At 38.7% G+C, this 21063-nt stretch overlaps 2 protein-coding genes across 3 annotated transcripts in view; one reads left to right on the top strand and one right to left on the bottom strand.

The window, feature by feature from the left end:
• The window catches only part of LOC132106053 (gastrula zinc finger protein XlCGF57.1-like), a 42154-nt gene extending 25844 nt beyond the window's left edge, over window positions 1-16310 (bottom strand). Inside the window, exon 1 of one of the 2 annotated variants that reach the window (XM_059511668.1) lies at window positions 16185-16310. In XM_059511668.1, coding sequence (XP_059367651.1) covers window positions 16185-16272 — 88 coding nt within the window. In that variant the 5' untranslated portion in view covers window positions 16273-16310. The remainder of the gene's footprint in view (window positions 1-16184) is intronic. The other variant, XM_059511669.1, reaches the window with a different exon arrangement.
• LOC132106068 (gastrula zinc finger protein XlCGF8.2DB-like) overlaps window positions 1-21063 on the top strand; it is a 133439-nt gene that overhangs the window by 76073 nt on the left and 36303 nt on the right. The gene's annotated exons all lie outside the window — the stretch shown is intronic.

The raw sequence follows: 21063 nt of genomic DNA, 5'->3' as shown, positions 1-21063 counted from the left end.
GGCCCTTTAACACTCATATGAGACTTGGAGTTTATCTTTCTTCCATTTTCGCTCAGCCTTCCGACACTCTTGTCTAAGAGAGCGGGTGGTATCGTTTAACCAAGGCTGAGTAGATCCCCTGCCCTTTGCTTTCCTAGGCACAAGGGGAGCAACTGAATCTAGGCAGATAGAACAAGACTTAGTAAAAACCTCTACCATCTCATCATTGTTTAACTTGCCAAAGAGGACAGCGTCCACAGCATTTGTCTGGAATTGTTTGGAAAATAAGCTGGCCATCGACAAGTAAACAAGTGCACATAAAACAGGGCCCCCTATATCAATTCTCATTAACTGCACCTCAAAGCTGGAATACACATCAGTAATCAATTGTTTTTTAAATTGTTTTTAAAAACAGTTGCACCACCTCCGCCCTTGCCAAAAAGCCTAGGAGTGCTAAAAAATGCACAGTCCGGTGGAGAGAGTTCGCAGAGTGGTAATAATTCATCCTGCTTCAACCATGTTTCAGTTATGAACAACAAATCAAGAGAAATTGTATTTAAAAAGTCAATCAATGATTTATTTGATAGAGATCTAATATTAATCAGTGCCATCCTCACTAACTGTGGTTCAGCCGTTACAACACTTGGAGAAAAAAACTTAACCAGACAGAAATTCAAAGGGTTAACAGATCGCGGTCTGGATTTCAACAAAGACCGGCGTTATGAAATTACCAGGATATAACCGGCATCTGGAGAGGCAGACGAGACTGCGTCTAGATCCACGGTGAACATACAGAGGACGACACGGTATTTCCAAGGAGGCACAATGATTATATATATCCACGGAAAGAGGGAGCGAACAGTTCAGTATGTGCAAATCCAGCAATGAATAACACAGAGTCATAACTACGTAAAATGTAGCGTCCAGTGCCCAAAACAAGAAACAGAAACAAGGTGGAGAAATGTGACCTACCGATACAAAGAGCGGAGAAGGCTTCATCCTCTTAAAATCCACACGTCCAAGCCTAGGCCTTAAAGATCTTTATATACGCATGAGGCCATCATAAACAGTCCCAAGTCCACGTACATACAAATCACCCGGTCTCAATAGCAGGTAATGAGCTTCGCCCGAAGATGTAGCAGGTTATTCAGCTCTTCCCACATCCGACCAAAAGGCAGTCGACCGTATCCTAGCGTCAAGCCACGCAGGCCAGTGACATGACTGGAGAGAAGCAAGCAGACTTGGAGTTTCGTCTCCTGCGAGCAGCGGCGTTAGTAGATGAAAGCAGATCGCACAAAGTCTCACCACAGCCACAAGCGGTCACTGCGAACGCACTAGTTCATCCAATGTAAGCAGGAACATCGAGCAGATGAAACATCCAGAGGATAGTGCCAAACAATAACCATATAATAAATCCTAAGCTAAGCAACAATACTAGTTACAATTTAAAAAAAAAATTTTTTAATTAAAATTCTAATTAATCCGGGAGCAGCGGCAGTCAGATACGCCAGCGTGCGCTCAAAACCGGATGTGCCTAGAGATTTATGTTAAAATAGGTCCGACAATTTCCCCTTTCCGCAGCACTAAGGTAGGGCTGTCTCCTCTCACAGTTACTTTTTGCGATAGCAATAGAACCAGTGTCTCAGGCAATTAGGGAGGGGGCGGCCGTGTCTGGTGTTTTGGTATAGAGCTCCCTATATGCGGATGATATCCTGCTTTTTCTGTCACACCTTGAAATGTCGGTGCCTGCTCTAGTAGATATTGTGAAGTTATCGGGGTATACATTTTTTTCCCAAATCTATTGCTTTGCAGACAACCAGGTTCTAGTGTAATTAATAAGACTGAACTTCCATTCAAAGTGTCAACTCTGATTTGACATATTTAGGAATTAATATTACCCCTAAAATTTCCCAAAATTTTTCCCTTTGCTTGATAAAATCAGCAAAAACTTATGGAACAAGACTAAAATTTTCAAAGGCTTGGTTTTCTGCCAAACATCCGAAAATACCAATTAGCCTGTCAGCTTAAAGGGTTAGTTCATCGAAAAATCTAAATTATGTTATTAATAACTCGCCCTCATGTCGTTCCAAACCAATGAGACATCTTTGTTCATTATCTGGCTTGACTCGGTGTTCATCTTCAGCTCTCTCTTCACATCAATTCAGTTTCAGTGGTTCAAAAAGATCTGGTTACATCGAATGATTCGTTCGCGAACCGGATATGACAAAGTGCTTTGTTTTGGACTGTCTTACAACAGACACGGAAGAGAAGACAATGCTGAATAAAGTCGTAGTTTTTGCTATTTTTGGACCAAAATGTGTTTTTGATGCTTCAAAATATTCTAACTGACCCTCTGATGTCACATGGACTACTTTGATGATGTTTTTCTTACCTTTCTGGACATGGACAGTAGACCGTACACACAGCTTCAATGGAGGGACTGAGAGCTCTCGGACTAAATCTAAAATATCTTAAACTGTGTTCCTAAGATAAACGGAGGTCTCACGGGTTTGGAACGACATGAGAGTGAGTTATTAAAAACTTAATTTTGATTTTTCGATTAACCCTTTAAATTTATTTTGAAAGCGTTCAGAGGATCCTAAATCTATTGGGCTTGATTTAGAGGCTTCAGAGTTATCATGTCCTTTACACAATCTGTTATTTGTTTTTAATTTGGGTTGTAAATTGTTACAAATCTTGATTTAAAAAGATGCAATAAAAAATATATTTTGAAGCTGTGAGGTCAGTAACTTGGTCTCCACCAGTTAAACTAACACTGGTGGTATGCCTATGAGCATGAGCTCTTAATGCTCCGCACTCTTCTGAACAGGGTGGCGGGAGCATCAGCTCATTTTCATTTAAAGATTGAAAGAACAGCACAAGCTATAAAAAATTATCTGTGGGGTATTTTTGAGATAAAACGTCACACACACTCTGGGGACATCAGATAACAATTTAAAGTATTGTATGAATGCTCAATGCCAAGCTCTCCTCCATTTTGCTTGGGAAATAATGTGGTCGGAACCAAAGTTTACAGGACTGCGTTCTCTGGAATCCTCTCAAGCGGTGGACTTCTACGTTCCAATTGGTTGCCGCCCAACCGCGTCATAGCTCATTACCATAAAGTTGTCCTGATTTCAACTCTCTTCGATGCTCTCAACAGCCAAGTCGCACCGCGCCGCTCCTCGACGCCAGCTCTCATTGAAAATGAATGACTTCCGGCCACTTTGATGCTCTCGACGCTGGTGGTGTGAACGCACAGTGAGACACGAGGGTGACGGTGATAGATGTCACTCTACAAAATGTGATAAATATGCATTCTGTGTGAACAGCTTAGTTTCAGTTTTGAAGTAAACAAGATCTTCTCTGCATTGATGTTTTCTATTTTTTCACAATATTTTGAATTAAGAACGTAGAAGCGGCGCATATAGTGGGTTCTATTAAGCTAAGAAAAACATTAAAACTGCATCTTCGGTGCCACTGATAAGACCTAAATTCACCTAAAATTCAAATGCCATGTTTTTGCCAAGTTCAATCTGAAATGGAAGTAATGTTGGTCCTCACTATACACAAAGTATGCAAGTAGTGAACAGCCCTCAAACAAACCCCCCATTGCAGCTGGGCAATTAATAAAATCTTATTTTCATTTTATTTCGACTTCCAATAATTATTGAAAAAATGCTGCATTCTGTTTTGTCATTTAAAGTGTGGTGACTTTCCTTGCATGTATGATCTGAGATGCAACAGAAAAGTATACACTACTGCTTAGGGTGCACTTAAATGGGGAAATACAGTCTAAAAGCCCTTCTTGGTGAATTTTCACTTAAATGCAGTCAGTTATGTCTTAAAGGAGCTATGTGGAGGTTTTTACTTAAAAAAAATCTTTAAGATAGAGTTTTCATTTGTACATGTATGAGCCAACCATGATGTAAAAAAAAGAATGACACCTCGACTGTCCACCACGGTTGCCTCTATCAGCCTGTAGGCTCAATTGTGTGTGGAGGAGTCGGGCCCGAATTGGCGCGAAAATTCACAAAATGTGACGTCATGCGCATTCTCGTCTACTTGGGCTTACAACCGTACGGCACGCCAGTCATTATAGTAAGCAGCGGCAATAGTGTTTTCAAATGGACTCTGCGGATGGAAAGAAGCGACCAGCCTCCAGCACAATTCAGATACCCACGGACACTCCTCGTAAGTTAAAAAAAAAAAAAAAAAAAAAAAAAGAGCGTGCGCACTGAGAACGAGCATGAGACTGGCTGCAGTTCCTCTAACGGCCACTGGTGTCAGTAACGGTTAGAAATTTCAGAACCTACGCAATACTCCTTTAAGTTGGAAAATTTCGAAAAGTAATCGAACTGAGCAATTCAAACTTTTGGAGTACTTCAGGACATCATTCAACTTTACATTTTTATTCCCTACCCTCAATAATGCGGTCTATATTTAAAAAAAAAAAAAAAAGTTATAAAAACACAATCCCTACTCCTATCACCAAGTTGCCATTCATTTACATACAGCCAATGGCTATGTTTCCATTCAAAGTCACGAAATAAACTTGTGCACATATTTGGAAATATTGAATTTGAAATAAAGTGCTGTTTCCATCCAGGGAGTTAAAAAGAACAAAATTGTCACTTATTGATTAACTAAATTTGCTGCAGTAGGAGAAGGCACTATATTTAAAAATATAACTTAAAGTTCACATTTTTAGTGTTTTTTTTAAAGCTTTGATTGTGTTTACAGTGTGCAATATAACATGTGTTCCTGTTTCACGTGTAAAAAAAAACATTATTTTTCACACGAGTCATAAAAATGGGCTGTTGACTTCCTTGTTCTATAAAGTCCCTCCTTCAGAAATACGTAATGAATCCTGATTGTCCCAGCGGTTCCTGTGTTATGAATCGACACCAGCTTAGCACACGTTGCCCTCCTGGAGCGTTTGGGCTAGTTTTGGAGTAGTTTTGAGAAGCAAGTGGGCAGGATTTTCTTTTGAAAACCTGGCAATCCTGATCTGAACGCACGTGCTGGAGATGTACTTATAATCACAGAACGCTTTTACTGACGAGATACGCATGAAAATCGCATTCAATTTTTTTGCAGAGCCCTACCATCTAGTTAACAAAGTTAAACAGCGTTGCCCTTTGTGTAATAAGTTACAGAAACTGTTAGACGCACCAACTTACATAATAAAATACACTTACCGGTTGTGGTCCATAAACAACGCCTTCTCCAGACAAAGAGGGAACTGCTCCATCTTTCAAGAATAATCTTTGTGCGAATCGGGCATTAAACCGATTGAGATTGAAGAAGCTGTTCTCAGCAAAATAATTTTCGGGAGCCGAGTTAAACATAAATTGTAACCATTGATCTCTAAGTACAGCGTTCCTGGGAAGGCCAAACAAAGTTGATTGGACTCAGAGATGAAAATAACAGCGTTTCGACGACATGGCGACAAACACACTCTTCAAACGCAACTTTTCCTCCTTCTCCGTGCGAGCGCAACAAGACCACGCCCCCTTTTTTGTGTATTCCTGTGGGCGGAGGTTAGTCAAAAAATTGTTCTAGTGAGGTCATTAATGAAGGAAGTAGAGGGATGTAGTCCAAACTGGTCGTTCGATGTAAGCGAATTCTGTTAAAATATCTCGCTTGGCATTGAACTTTGAGCTTTAGAATTTTACACATTATTTATACTCTAACAACAACATTACACACTAACTGAAGTTTGAAACATGGGATCACAAAGAACGGGACCTTTTAAAAAAAAGAGCTTCAGAGCACACAGATGAAACGCTGTCATGTTTTCTTATTTTCAAAGTCCGCTGTTTGGGAACGCAGTTCTAGGGAGAAAATTATAACAAAGCCCTTTTTGACGACTTTGCTCAAGCATATTAGAATGACAAAACTGGCATTTCAGATGCTGTGCAATGAGACTCGTTCTGGTGCTCAGTGCTCTGTAGCGTCGACCAGATGGCAACAGTTCAAAGAGGGAGTGTGCTGGATGTGAGGAGTCCAGAGTGATTTTAACAGCCCTTTTGCTCATGGATAAGTACATTTCTTGAATAGAAGAAAGGGTTGAACCGATGATTCTCTCAGCAGTCCGGACTACCTTCTGTAGTCTTCTGAGGTCAGAATGCATCCACTGCATCCCTAAGAGTGCAAACCTTTTTTTTATAAAAATATTTCAACATAAACACACATTGCTAGACAGTAATTGAACATCTAATTAGCATTTAAAATTAATATTTGGCTGAAATCTCATAAGAACTTGTAACAGAACAATGTTTACATTTACGTTTATTAATTTAGCTGACGCTTTTATCCAAAGCGACTTACAATTGCTATTTATGTCAGAGGTCGCACGCCTCTGGAGCAACTAGGGGTTAAGTGTCTTGCTCAGAGACACACTGGTGTCTCACAGTGGATTCGAACCCGGGTCTCTCACACCAAAGGCATGTGTCTTATCCACTGCGCTAACACCACCCACAATGTGTTTAACCCTTTAACTGTCACCCCCTCCCGTAAACGGGATGCCTACATTTACTTCACTATATTACAATTAAAGGTACAGGTTGTAGGACCTGCCACGAGAGGGCGCATTACCAAAACAATAACTATCGCGTGGTTTGATGACGCTAAGGAGGAGCGTGGAATGATGGGATTTGTTGTCTTTTACCCAACCGCTGATGGCCATCAATCAGACGGAAAGATAAATCATGGATTAATAGATGAGGTAAAGATTTATAAATGTTGTGTTTAATGTCAGAATTTTCAAACACGAGTTCAACGATTTGCACGAGTAGATTACATACAAAGTCAATGCAAAGACGCGATCAGACTATGGATCAGACGCGTCCTCACGCGGGTCTAGAGATGCGATGCCCTGCATTTGCCGTGTATTCCCCATAATACTAATCTTGTTGATCGTTATAATGGCATACATTTTCTGTAAAGATATGAATCAAAACAACTCACCTGTCGAGTAAAACACAAGCGAGATCGGCATCTCTTTCTAGTTGAAGTTTGTCGTGAAGCTCTCTCCATCTAGAAAATGCAACACCGATTTGAATCCTCGCTCTTTCTCTCCTCTTGTCCCAAACTCTACTTGGGTCGTTTGGTTGGCCCGTACGCTTACGTTTACGGGAGATGTCCTTGTCGACAGAACCAGCGGCAGGCGGTAAACAGTTATTATGTTCCATAAATAAGTAACACAATCCACCATAAAACGTGCAAGAAGAAATAAATAAGGAACTGCTTGAAGCAAGCCAGTGGTTTGCTGGACGCTAGAAACTACTTCCGGATTTGTCCATGACACTGTTGTCATGTGGTTTTTACGTCAGTAAAGGCAATAACAAAGGGTAACTAATGTCATTGGCAGGCGACTGCACTGCCCCGTGTCACTGTTTAGAATGGGGATTTTCTCATAATTTACCAGTAGTTGAAAACATTAGAGATATTGTTAGTAATCAGCTGGACAAAATATATAACACAAGCCTAGTGGTTTTTGGATATTTTACTGCAAATATATTACAAATTGTACCTTTAAATCTAATTTAATCTTGACAAACTATATATCGCTGGAAAATCCCAAATATATTTTACCAATGTTTTTGTAAAAAAATAATGTAGGAAAAGTAATAGATTAATTTATGACAAGAGTGCACCCTCAAAAATCTACATTATAACAGGAGTTTTGACCTTTGTTTAAAAAAAAAAAAAGACTTCTTTGTTGCCTTTTTCTCTATCACATTTTAGAAATCATCAGAAATTATATATCTACTGAAAACTTAAAATCTCAAAGTTCATCCTTTAAAACCCATTTTAAAATCAGACATTGCATTACCATGTAAATGGTAAATCAATATCATGTTACAAAATGTTTTCATTCATGAATTATAAAAATTTTAGTTTGAATCGTGCACTATAAAGTCTATGTTCAAAAATGTGACAGTTAAAGGGTTAATGAGAATGAAAAAATAAATATAAAAAAAGAGATTCTGTTCTGTCTGGTGTTTATTAAATTCAGTGATGATGTTCTACTATGTTGTCCGTAATCATGTCACTGGAATTCGAGTGATCACTGTCCCAACATGCAATAAGTCAGGAAATTTACCAGTGCCCAATTTCATGTACAAGATCTACTGATTCACGAGCTCGGAAGAATTTCCCGGACAATCGAAAATGGCCAAAAAGGCGGGAGCTGGTTGCTGAAGCCACGCCCACCTAACGCGACAGCGGTGACAATCCACCTGTCACTCATGTGGCCACGCCCTTAATTATTCAGAACTTTAAGGCATAATATAATTTAAATGGATGAGTTATAAAAAAAGTTCACCACCCTCACAGTTGTCATGAAGAGCAAAATTAGCTATATACAACAAAATCATTTTTTGCACCAGGCTGTAAACATGTTTTTTTTCCTGCTATAAAGTTGGGCATTTTAACATGGGGAGTCTATGGGACTGACTTCCTTTTGCAGCCAGCTTCAAGTTGCTGCTCGGTGAATTACAGTTTTAGTCACTTCTTTGTTGACTTCACGAGAGAGAGCAGGAGGTTGGCGCTCGGTTAAAACTAGAAGTGAAGAGAGGGATGATCAAGCTCATTTGTGTGTACTGACGGATGTACTGTTACTTTCTCTAGTCAAAAATCTGGGTGTTATATCAGACAGCAACTTGTCTTTTGATAATCATATTTCCCATGTTACAAAAACTACATTCTTCCATCTTAAAAACATTGCCAAGCTAAGAAACATTACCTGTTTCTGATGCAGAAAAGCATGTTTTCTTTTATTGGTGGTTGTCCTGCTTCTTCAATAAACAAGCTACAGGTCGTCCAAAATGCAGCAGCTAGAGTCCTTACAAGGTCAAGAAAATATGATCACATTACCCCAATTTTACAGTCTCTGCACTGGCTACCTATTAAGTTCCGTATCAGTTACAAATTATCATTACTTACCATGTTACAACCCATCACGCTCCCTAAGGTCACAAAACGCTGGACTTTTGGTAGTTCCTAGGATAGCAAAGTCCACTAAAGGAGGTAGAGCTTTTTCACATTTGGCTCCCAAACTCTGGAATAGCCTTCCTGATAATGTTCGGGGTCAGACAAACTCTTTCTGTTTAAATCTAGATTAAAAACGCATCTCTTTCGCCAAGCATTTGAATAATGTATCTCTTAAATTGTGAGTGTAGTTGCATCTGATCAAATGCGCATTTTATTCTTTAGCTTGGGTTAAACTAATTAATTTTACTTTGTTGGATTAGCAGCTTTGCTAATGATGTCTCTATTCATTTCTATGTTTTGGCACGGGATTTGTAACTAGGATTTACACAAGCTCCAGTCTGGATCCGGAACACCTGAGAAGAGATGATGCTGACCCCCCAGAGGACCTCAGATGATGCTAACCTTGAATCAACAAACAGAACTGACAAATATTGCTACAAGTGTGACTGCATCATATAATAATTGCTGTTTATAGTGTTCATCGTCTGGCTGATTACGTCTTGTACTAATTTTTCTGAAAAATCCTGTCATAGGTGCACAAACTTACAGTCACCACTTATAAGCTACTACTAAATATTGTAGAAACTAATGAATGCATTATTCTGGACCCTTAAAATAAAGTGTTAACTTTTTTACTTGGTAGAAATTCATTACACAACTTTTGTTAAATGTAATACAAGCTGCTTTAGCAAAATTGTGGTTACTATAGTAAAAGCATGGTTAATTTTCATAAGGGATATGACAACCACTAAGCACAACGTCCATCTCTGACTCAAAATCAGCCAAACACAAAAGCATATCTGAGTTTAGCAGTTTAGAACTGCTAGAAACACTGAACAATAATCACACCGGTGTGACTGAAAAAGTTAGTGCTACTTTACATTCAGAACTATGATCACATGTAAACGGCTTCTTCCAGTGTGAATATTCATGTCTAAGGTTTACTTTTTAAATGAAATTCTTTCCACATTTTTAGCAGGTGAAAGGTTTCTCTCCAGAATGAATCCTCATGTGGCTAGCGAGGTGTTGTTTATGTGTAAAACTTTTTCCTCACTGAGAAATGTGAAATGTTACTCTTCACTGTGAATTCATATGTGGCTTTTAAGGTTTGAGATTTGAATGAAGCTCTTTCCACATAGGTTGCAGGTGTAAGGCTTCTTCATGTAAGAGCACAGTCTACGAGACATGTTTATGCCTTGAAGTATAACCTGCTTGTTGAGTGGCGTTCTTCTCGCCAGCAAGGGCTGGAGCGAAGGCCATCTCCCTCCACCCTCAAAGTCCAGGTTGCTGCTATTGATGCGTACTAGGGCTGGGTATCGATTCAGATGTTCCAGATCGATTCGATTTCGATTCACAAGCTCTCAAATCGATTCGATTTCGATTCTCGATTCGATTTTCGATTCGATTTTCTATTGGAGCTGTAATCGGGCCTTAAAAGTTAAGCCTGACAGGACCCGAGCCCGACAAGTACATTTTGATTGACAGCTTTTTTTAAAAGCCCGAACCCATTTACAACCCGACATTATTCAAATACGCACGCATGCAGCTCTTTTGCCTTTTGTCAGGAATGAGTCATTTATACATGTTTTAACATAATTTATACCTGACTAACGTAATAGGCCACTTGGAAGTTTGAACAAAAATAAAATAAGTCCTCTGTAACATCGTAATATCTCAGCACTCTATAGATAGCATAGGCTCATTTAGCATATAAATAGGCCAACGCACCAATAAAAACAAGTCTTTCTTAAAAAAAATTTATTAAGATAAATTCTAAATTAAGATGGGTATTTGGCAATAACAAAATTAATTAAGATAAAGGCTCTGCCGGATTTGCTTCGCCATAGCAGCTGACATAATAAAAGAATAATGCCAACATTAGCTTACATAGCCTACTCTGTTTACATCATGCATTTAAGACTCAATTAATATTTAGTTATTATTTGAAAAACATTTACTCACCAAGATTAGGTAAGGCCTACGTGTTTTTGTGGAGGAAAATGATTGAATCCACTGTAGATGGCTTCAGCGCGTTCCTGCGCTCACTGATGGTGCGTCCAGAAATATAACCCTCTGGCTCATTATTCGAGGATTCTCATTATAAACAGGTCAAAACTTTTCCAAACCTCAGACTTTGCTTTAGTTGCTGGTGCTACCAAAACGTAATCGTCAGAGGCAAGCCTCTGTTTCAACTACTCAGCATACATTTTCGCATCTTTCTCACGCTAATCGAAACACATTACATGACCGCTCATTTACCACACAAGCCAGAGCCCGTGTAAAATTATATAAATGAAGCCCAAATAGAAATGAAGTCCGATCGGCTCCCGTCGGGTTCGGGCAAAGATCTTAAGCTCTATTTTCTATACTCGATTCAAGACAATGAATACAGATTTATTACAAATACTTTATGAATAAAAAAGAACAGTGAACATAAGTTTATAATTGGGTAATTAATAAAAATAAATTAAGAGCCACAAACCTGTATATTAAACTCTTTTATTTTAGGTACACTTGGGTACATTAAAACAGAACTCATCTCTGATGCAAGATGAAAAATGCTTTGTTCTTGTCCACAACACTATCGTCGTTGTCTTGCTTACGAAATCTAAAATGCTTCCATACCTCTGACTTTTTATCTGAAGGTGGCATCAACGTCGACAAAGCACCTAAAACCCTTTAAGCCAGTGGTTATCAACCTTTTTTTCCACCGGGCCGTATTATGGTCCAAGTGCAAGTCTCGCGGGCCGCACGCATATAATTTAAGCATTAAGTCACCAATTCAAACCAACCTGATTTAGAATATTATAGCCTAAATATTATGATATCTAATTGATTAGATTCATTGAAATAAATAAATAATTCCACTACACCAGATTGTCGGGAGCTGAAAAATTTTGTGAAATTTGGCTCGATGTAGTAACAGCACAATGAAGTTGCGATTATAAAGCCTGTGTTGTACTTTCCGCATGAGCAATCCAGACGCAGACACGGTCAGCGCGGACGCGGACTTCTTCCATACTTCCGAAAGCGCACGCTGATGGTCCGCTCTGCAACAAACATGTGAACAAACAATTGCCTAGAATCATTGCACATCTCTGTCTTTATATTCTTTATTGACGGATTGCACAGGTTCGAGTAGCAATGGGCTTCTTCACACTGCCTGAACATGTGCAATTGTGCTTTTGAAGCCTACTGACCACGCGCACCTGTCTGCGCGGTCGTCTGCTCAGAGCCTCGGCACACCCTCTCCGTTGGCGATTTTTACGTCACGCCTACCTAGCGGTCCATAGCGGACTCACGGACGCAGAAAGTGTTTCTATTTGCTTGAACTTCAAGTGAGTTGCAAAAGTTTTTTGTGTGTGTGTTCAGCATATGGTGGGCCGCATTTGAATTCGTGATGTCCGCGGCTTAAGAACCACTGCTTTAAACTGAATGAATGAATGATAGGTTCGTTGGTAACATCGCACAAGGCACATAAGAGGATGACATCTAGTGGAGAAGATTTGTAATTAGATTAACGCTAATCTTACGTTCAATGTCTGCGGAAATAAATATGAAAAAAAATAGATTCATGGCCTTTGAGAATTGATTTTGAATCGACCACATTTTAAAAAACGATTAATCGAAAAATCTATTTTTTTTTACCCAGCCCTACTGCATACCATGACACTGTGAATGGGATTCCTTCGTCAATTCATGTCTAGAGTTTGGGCCAGCTGACTCCCAGGTAATCTTGAGGCCTCGGCCCGGCTACGTGCCCAAAGTTCCCACTACACCCTTCAAAGATCAAGTGGTGCACCTGCAAGTGCTGCCCCTGTAGGAGGCAGACCCAGCCCTGGCTTTGCTCTGTGCTGTCCGAGCATTGAGATGCTACGTAGACCAGACACAAAGCTTCAGGACCTCAGACCAGCTCTTTGTCTGTTAGAAGGGGAGTGCCATCAGCAGAGGATGGCACACTGGACTGTGGATGCCATAACCCTGGCTTATCAGGCTGCACTGCGCGTTCAGGTTTGAGCTCACTCCACTAGAAGTGTTGCTTATTTTATCTCAATTATTGTAATTTCATAATTGTTGAAGACCAAAATAAAAACAGTTTTACAATTAATTGCACAGCCCTAAATGTGATCTTAAAATATCTTGTCATTATTCAAAATGACGATGCTAAGAAAAAAAAAAAGAGCAAAGTGTACTGTGTAATCTTTGTTGCATGTTTAATGGTAATGGTTCATGTGATCTCAACCAAAGTCCTTGTAAGATAAGTTATGTCACTCTGTGGCCATTTTTGAAATTGAAACTCCCATCTCTTTGGATGGGGAATTCTCCAAAAGTGTTCACTAAGCTTGCCATTAAATTTCAAATTTGAAATCACCAAACGTGCATTTCTAAGTGCACATCTTGGAACGCTGACTGTTTTTATAGTAACCGGGAGGTTCTAACAGCAGCTGCAGTGATGCACTGACTTTAGCCGATTAGCGATTGGCTCCTTCTTTCAGTAGGCGAATCCTGCAATTGAGTGGGCATAATGAGCGCTACATTTTTACCCATTGAAAACTATACGAGTGACATGTCTTGGGCATTCTATATTCTCGGTCTCAATATGTCTGTCCACACAATGTAGGGTTACCACTTGTCCCTTAAAATATGGAATAGTCTTGGTAAAATGATGCATCCTGTATCAAATCAATACGGGACAGGATTTGTGAGCGTGAATGCATTTTGGCATACGTTTAACGATGGAACCATTAACCTTCTATGTTGCCATATGGCAACTCCGTACCAATTAATTTATACCCATTTATTTGTTATTCTGAAAAAACTACTATATATCACATTATGGGAATTAAAAGGGTAGGCCTTAAGGTAGCCAATGATGTGCTGTTTTTAAGTCACATGACAACTGAATGTTCTCCCAAAACTCCTTTTTCCACTGTCACCCTGACACAGAAGACACCTGACGAAGTGCTCCAGAAATTGCTCTATTAACCTAATTTCTTAACATCTTTTCTCAAGGGGGATTTTTTTGCAACATCTTTGGTAAGTAAATTAGATATTTTCATTCACAAATTAATTTTGTCTAACATAGTTTTACTGTAAATTAAGAAAATATCAAGGTTGCCATATGACAACTCTGTACCACTATGGAAAAATAGGTGTGTTGCCATATGGCAACACTGTACCACAGAGGAATTGCAGTAATCTATTTCCCCATTTGGATATTTTATAGATAGTAGCATGAATAAAATTATCACAGTTATTTAATGATTTTTTTAAGTGTTTATTGTAGTATAGTTGTATTTATGTATAAATAACAAAATTATGTCTTCTTTTCAGAAAATGAATACAGCTATATTTTATGGAAAGGGCAATAGGAAGAGTGCAGAGTTGGCCTGTAATGGAGAAGAAAGGGAAGTGCAAATACCCTGGCTGCAGGGGGATCGTCCGCATGAAGTGCAGCAAATGTGACTTGCACCTTTGCATCACAGCTGAAAGGAATTGCTTTTTGCAGTTTCATGGGATGTCATGAAATGAGACATGAGTTGATTGAGACAGGTGCACATGGATGGACTGGGGAAAACCCACACTGAGGGGTGGGGGGGGGGGGGGGCTGTTTGGTGAATAAACAGTGCTCTCTTCCTCCCTCAATACCCATGGCTGAAGTGCCCTTGAGCAAGGCACTGAACCCCCAGTTGCGCCCCGGGCGCTGGATCTATAGCTGCCCACTGCTCTGGGTGTGTGTTCATGGTGTGTTCACTTCTCACTGCTGTGTGTGCACTTGGATGGGTTAAATGCAGAGCACCAGTTCTGAGTGTGGGTTACCATACTTGCCAAATGTCACAACTTTCACAGTTTACTTTATTTCAGGGAGCCGCCTATCGTAATACTTGTATTTTATGTTTTCATGTTCTACATGGTATTAGTGCATGTTTCAAGCTACCATACATTTACTTAACTTGTATAAAATACTTTCAAAAAGACTTGTTTTTGTTGTTGGAAACTATGTGGATGTAAAACAATAAACAGTTGATGAATTTGATATGCATATATTGTACAAAAGCAAATTTTTTGTCCGTATGCAAGCATTATTATAGTACTTTTAAGTACCATTTTGAAGGTTAAATGATAGGAACCTACTTACTTTTGGTTTGCATGGTTTGTATAAAAATCTATCAATATCTAAAAGAAATGTCAATTTAAATAGAAAAGATAATCATAATTTAATAGAAAAACTAAATTTTTGGGCATTTTCCATTGTGGTACACTGTTGCCATATGTATAATTGAAGCTATTTCATATAATAAAAACTTATTTAAAAAAATATTTCATGGTTAGAACATAATGCGTACCATAGAGGGTTATAGCCCTTTCACGCAGTTTGCAGAAAAGCATTTGAGTTGCACACTGTGAATAGTTTGACTTAAAGGTACAGTTCACCCAAAAAATTGTGTCATTTTTTACACTCCTACAAGTTGTTCCATACTTGTAATAATTTATTTATTCAGTTGAACACAAAAAAGATACTTTGAAGAATGTGGGTTTTCTGGTCCCCAATGACTCAATGATAGTATTTTTTTTTCTCTACCATGGAAGTTACTGATGAACAGAAGCGGTTTAGTTACCCACATTCTTCAAAGTATCTTTTTTGTGTTCAACTGAAGAAAGAATGTTATGCAGATTTAAACCAACCTGGGTAACCATACCTTTAAAGAGACATTGACCTATTGTTTTACTAAAACAGACTGTTAATATAACATTACATACACTATCAGAGCTTGGTAAACAATTCTTATATTTATACATTATTAGACAGATGAATCGATAGATTTTAAATAGTGTTAGACCATATTTATTAATCATAAATGTATAACCATATATGTTATATAAAATTTAGCATTTTAGATATCTTCCTGTTCAAACACACCTGATTCAACTCATCAGCTCATTAGTTAAGACTCCAAGACCTCAAATGTGTGTGCCAGATAAGAGCGACACCAAAAATGTATAGTGTTGGGGGATCTCCAGGACTAGGATTGGGAACCACTGGCCTAGATGAAGTTGGCAACCCTAACACAATGCGACCTGCTCCATGTCAAATAGAACATTTTAAATAACAAAACTCTACAATAATATCATTCCTTTCTGTAGAGCTGGACATTTTAATCAGCATCAAATGAGTGAGTTCAGCTTTGAGAATGAAAACCAACCTGTTTGTTCCTCAGTATCTTCATGTTTGACGCTGAATGTTTCTTCAATCTTCATGTCTTCACTCTCCTCTTTAATAAACTCCATCATTATAAAAGTGTCACATGGATCTGTAAGAGATGCATCACAGATTCCTCAAGTTATCAATAACACAAATCTTCTGTCTTATATAAGCAAGTGTGAAGTGATCTCAATTCCCGATCAACTACATAACATTTGTGATATGTAATGGCCGTCAATGGTGTTGCAGTTTATCAGTCCAAAAGAAGTGAAATGAAGAGCATCCATCCATAATAAAAAAAAGTCCCCAACAAATGTGTCCTGAAGCGAATCGATGCGTTTTTGTATGAGAAATATCCACCTTCAAAACAATCACTTTAATCTAGCTTGCACCAACAGTTTTACACGGAAACAGCTCCAGGAGGATGGCGTAAAATGTCTGCGTTGCGCATTCACAGGTGAGTCTCATGAAAACCAACGTTTGTTAATGGGATCAAAAGGAAACAATTTTTCTTTACTTACAGTAAGCAAAGGAAAACCAGTCTCCCCTTGGCTTATATTGAAATCATCTGACATTCTTCTTTACAAATCCTCATTGTGTACTTCTAAATCATGATCGTTGATTTGTTTTGATCTCTCCACTGCACTTCTGCATTCGGCAATTCTGAGCGGCGCATGCGCTACGCTGACCTCATTCGTCATTCCCCCAGAGCTGCTTCCTTGTACAACAGTGAGTGCAAGCTAGATTAAAGTGATTATTACATTTTAAATAATTATTTTTCTTACAAAAATGCCTCAGGAGTCCTGGAGGCCTTTGTTCAGCCTCCGCAGACATACGAGGCACTTTTTATTATGGATGGATGCACTTTATTTCAATTCTTTTGGACTGATGCACTGCAACACCGCCGATGGCCATTAAACAACTTTTAATTTAATCCTATGACCAAGTGTTTGTAACAGCTGCCATTACTTAGCTATTTGCAGCTCCCTAAATACAATGGCAAGCTGTTTTATAGATGAGGCATTCGCGTTTTCCATTTTGACCCACAGACTTTCTTAGCTATAGTTGCACGCACATATAGAGCAACGTGTTTCCACTTTCAAAGTGTATGGCAATATTTCAGCTACTTCAAACAGTTAAGCGATGCTTTCAAAACTTACCAGAGCAGGCTTCCAGCACTCTTCTAGTGGGGGAGGGGCAGTGTGTACTGCAGCACCTCCAGGAACACAGAGCTGCCTGTGGACGCCTGTCTGTAAATAATGCCGGGAAAATCTATCGGCTAACGCAGCAGCCACGTATCGGCCGATGCCGATACATGTCAAATTCTCAAAAATCGGCCCGATATATCGGCCGGCCGATATATCGGTCGATCCCTATTCATAACATTGCCAAATGTATTCTTGTTGTAGTTTGGTAAGTAAAATATTCACTGATAAAACTTTAGTGACACTTTTCTAAATGAGCTTTGACTATGCAAATAAGTTCCATAGGAGGAAAGAAGGGTGGGCCACACCATGCCCCCCTGCTTCGATGGGAAAAATAATCACTGCATGAAAATGGAGATGCACCAGATTGAAATCTCCTCCTCAACGGCAAGGGATAAAGGTACCTTCCCAAAAGATATGCCTTGTTCGGAGTCCCAAAGGGGAAGGGACACTAGTCTCAGTCCTCTATGGAGAGAGACAAAACACAAGCCGCTCTGTATCAGGAAAGGCAGTAACAGACACAACCGTTTGGAGCCTGTGGCCCATGTGGAAAGCAGTAATAACAGATACCAAGTCCTGAGTCTACAGCTTGTGAAGCAGCAACAAATATGGCTATGTTCTCAGCCTCCAGCATGTGAGGACAGATTCTAAGTTTACAGTCTCCGTCCAGCTAGACAACAACAGATGCAGCACATCCAGAGTCTCCATCCTAGAGAGACAAAGCAGATCGATCAAGTTCTGGGTCTCTAGTCCAGAGAAGCAGAAGACACACAGAGATCTGCCACAAGGTTATGCTCTAGCAAGGTTATTCCAGACGCGAATAGAGTGTCTGGCGCGAGTGATTTCAATGTTAAGTCAATGCAAAGATGCGAATAGACAACCTGTGGTGCATTTCGCGCGAGTTGAAAAAATCTGAACTTTGGCGAAATTTCGCACCGTGTTAACCAATAAGGAGCTTGCTCTAGTAGTGACGTGATTACGACGTATCGAGTGGAGGGAAAATCTGAAACAACAATGGAGGACAAAGTCCTCATCGCTGTATGTGGATACCCGGAGCTGTATGATACTTCTTCATACTTGTATAGAAACAGAAATAAAAAAGGATCTTGCTTGGAAGAAAGTGAGTGAGGAGATCGGACAATCTGGTAAATTGTAAACTCCTTACTCAATTTTGAATTGATGCGTTTATTTGAAGGAAGTGTGCAGAAAGAAGTGGAAGAGGGACACATATTTATTTATTTAAGTGGTTCAGCAGCAGGGTCACAAAAAAAGTGGAAGTACTCTGTGATGCTATCTTTCTTCGACCCCTTCATCTCCCCACGAGAGATCAGCGGGAATATGGAGAGGGGGGATGAGGAGAATCAGGCCGCAAGGTACGAGCATCCCGAGGACCAGGAGACAGAAGCAGCAGAGACAGGAGGTGTTGACAAGTGAAGCAACACAACAGGGCATATATGTTGTTTTTTTATGATGACAAGTCTAAATTTCTCTCTGTCTGTCTGCCCCCAAGAAAAAGCTCTCGGGACCCATCCTGTAGCTCCAGCGCCGTCTCCACGCTCAGAGGATGAGCTCTTCCTCTTGAATTTGGTCCCTTCTCTGCAGAGGTTGCCACCAAATACATAAATTAATTTATGAAAGCAGCACAGTTCTGCTTAATCTGAAACAATTGGAGCTTAAATATTAGTTTTTAAAAAGAGGCAGCAGTCTCTGCAGGGAATGAACCAGACTTTCTCTCCTTTCTTCTCTCCTTCACTTTGGCCCTCACACTTCCCTCTTCCAAGCAAGATCCTTTTTATTCCTGCATGTAAATAGTTGTAAATATTCTTTGTATATAATATCTATATAGTTATTTGATTTTATTTATTTTGTATAAATGTTCTATGCAATGACCAAAGGTTTTGGTGTGTTATTTTGTGCACAACATAGTAAATCATAATTTGTATTTGTTAAAAATATAATTTACATGTTAAGACTAGAATACTTATGGCAAACATTTGTACATTCATTCTAATTATATCCGTTTGAAAACTCAACTCACAATAGTATAGTAAAAATAGTTATTTGTGATTAGACAAGTGTTGTGATATAGTGTAATGAGAATGCAGATTCATTTTGGAGGCTGCCTCCATTTATCATTTGAAAACAAGAAAACTATAACAATCTAAAGTTGAACAAAAAAAAGTGAAAATGATAAAAGATTTACAAGAGTTAAGTATGAAAAAATATATTTATATTTACAATATATAAGAAATTTTCACATGCCACTCTTCTTCCGATCAAGAACCTTTTTATTCCTGCATGTAAATAGTTATATCTATAAACTGAATAAGGACCAAAGATTAGATTTACCCCAAACAAATATTTTATGTTTAACCACTAAAGAGCCATCAGAGCCAGTGGCACACATCAGAAGGTCTAGTCGAGGTGAGGCTGCTTCTCGGCGGATACATGATCACTGAGCTCCCGCTGATCGCGTGGAGCTCACCGTCTCTGAGATCGGCAAAACACATTTTTAAATAGACACTGTCTTTATAAATAAACAACAGATTTGAGTTTAAAACTACATTATTGCCTGAAATACTTTTAAAACTACATTTCATGACACATTAACAGTAATATTTTTAAAATTATCTGAATAAAGCAGCATTGTGATTTCAACCACCATTTTTAACTCAACTGGCAGAAGCAAAGTAGTTTGCCTATAGTACTAAAAATATAGTGTAAACAAACTTTAGAGAATGTTTTAAATTGAGATATTTTATTGTTTACAACTAAATCTGACAGTTTCTCTGCTGTTTTTTAAGATGGCACCCAAAACATGAGCAGAGAAATCCAGACTATTCAGGGAAAGACTAAAATCAGATTCAATTAAATATTAATTAGTTCCTAAGGAAAGACAGAGAAAGATATGTTGAACACTTGTCCCTTGGGTTCACCATCTGTGAGTGAACCTTGGCCCATTTACACTGCTCTGGTTCAGGGAGTGGTGAAACATTTCACATTTTCACACAAATTATCATTTGGATTTTTTATGAAAACATGAGGGTGATTGGGTTTATGATATTATTTTTGTTTCAAATAATTTGTGACACCTGGAATGGTTATCTTTTTTATTACTACTGCTGTTAGGCCAGTTGTTCATCAACACACTATCCCTGTTTGAAATAAAAATAAGAATAAACTTCAAACTTGAATTTGAATGGTGGTGGTGTTGATTATTTAGCAGTTAAAGGTAAAGTATATGTATAGGAGTTGAAAAATTTCAGATTTGAAAATGTCAGAAATATGAATGAAAGGTTTCAGGGGCTTAGTGTTCAGAAGTTTTTTGGTTTTTACTAAAATCTTAACAGTTGCAAAAAAAAAAAAAGAGTAAAAAAAAAAATACATATTTCATAAAAATCAGCACAGCCAACTTCAGGGCAGGCATACTGGGGAAACAAATTATGGCAGTAATATTTTAATAAAAAATGTTTCATTTTCTGAAAATGTCCAGGTCCAAAAAGTACCATAGTTGGAGAATCACCCAATTATCCATGCTATTTATTTTAACAGCTCTGTTTTTAATAGGCACTAATATAACAGATAAGATGGAATCTGGTAAAATACCATTAACTAAAACACAGTAAAACAAATAGCAAGTAAAGCATATAACTTTAGATGTTCAGCTGACATCTT

The sequence above is a fragment of the Carassius carassius genome, chromosome 26, assembly GCF_963082965.1.
Source record: "Carassius carassius chromosome 26, fCarCar2.1, whole genome shotgun sequence".
NCBI lineage: Eukaryota > Metazoa > Chordata > Actinopteri > Cypriniformes > Cyprinidae > Carassius > Carassius carassius.
This window is presented reverse-complemented; position numbering and strand designations above follow the sequence as displayed.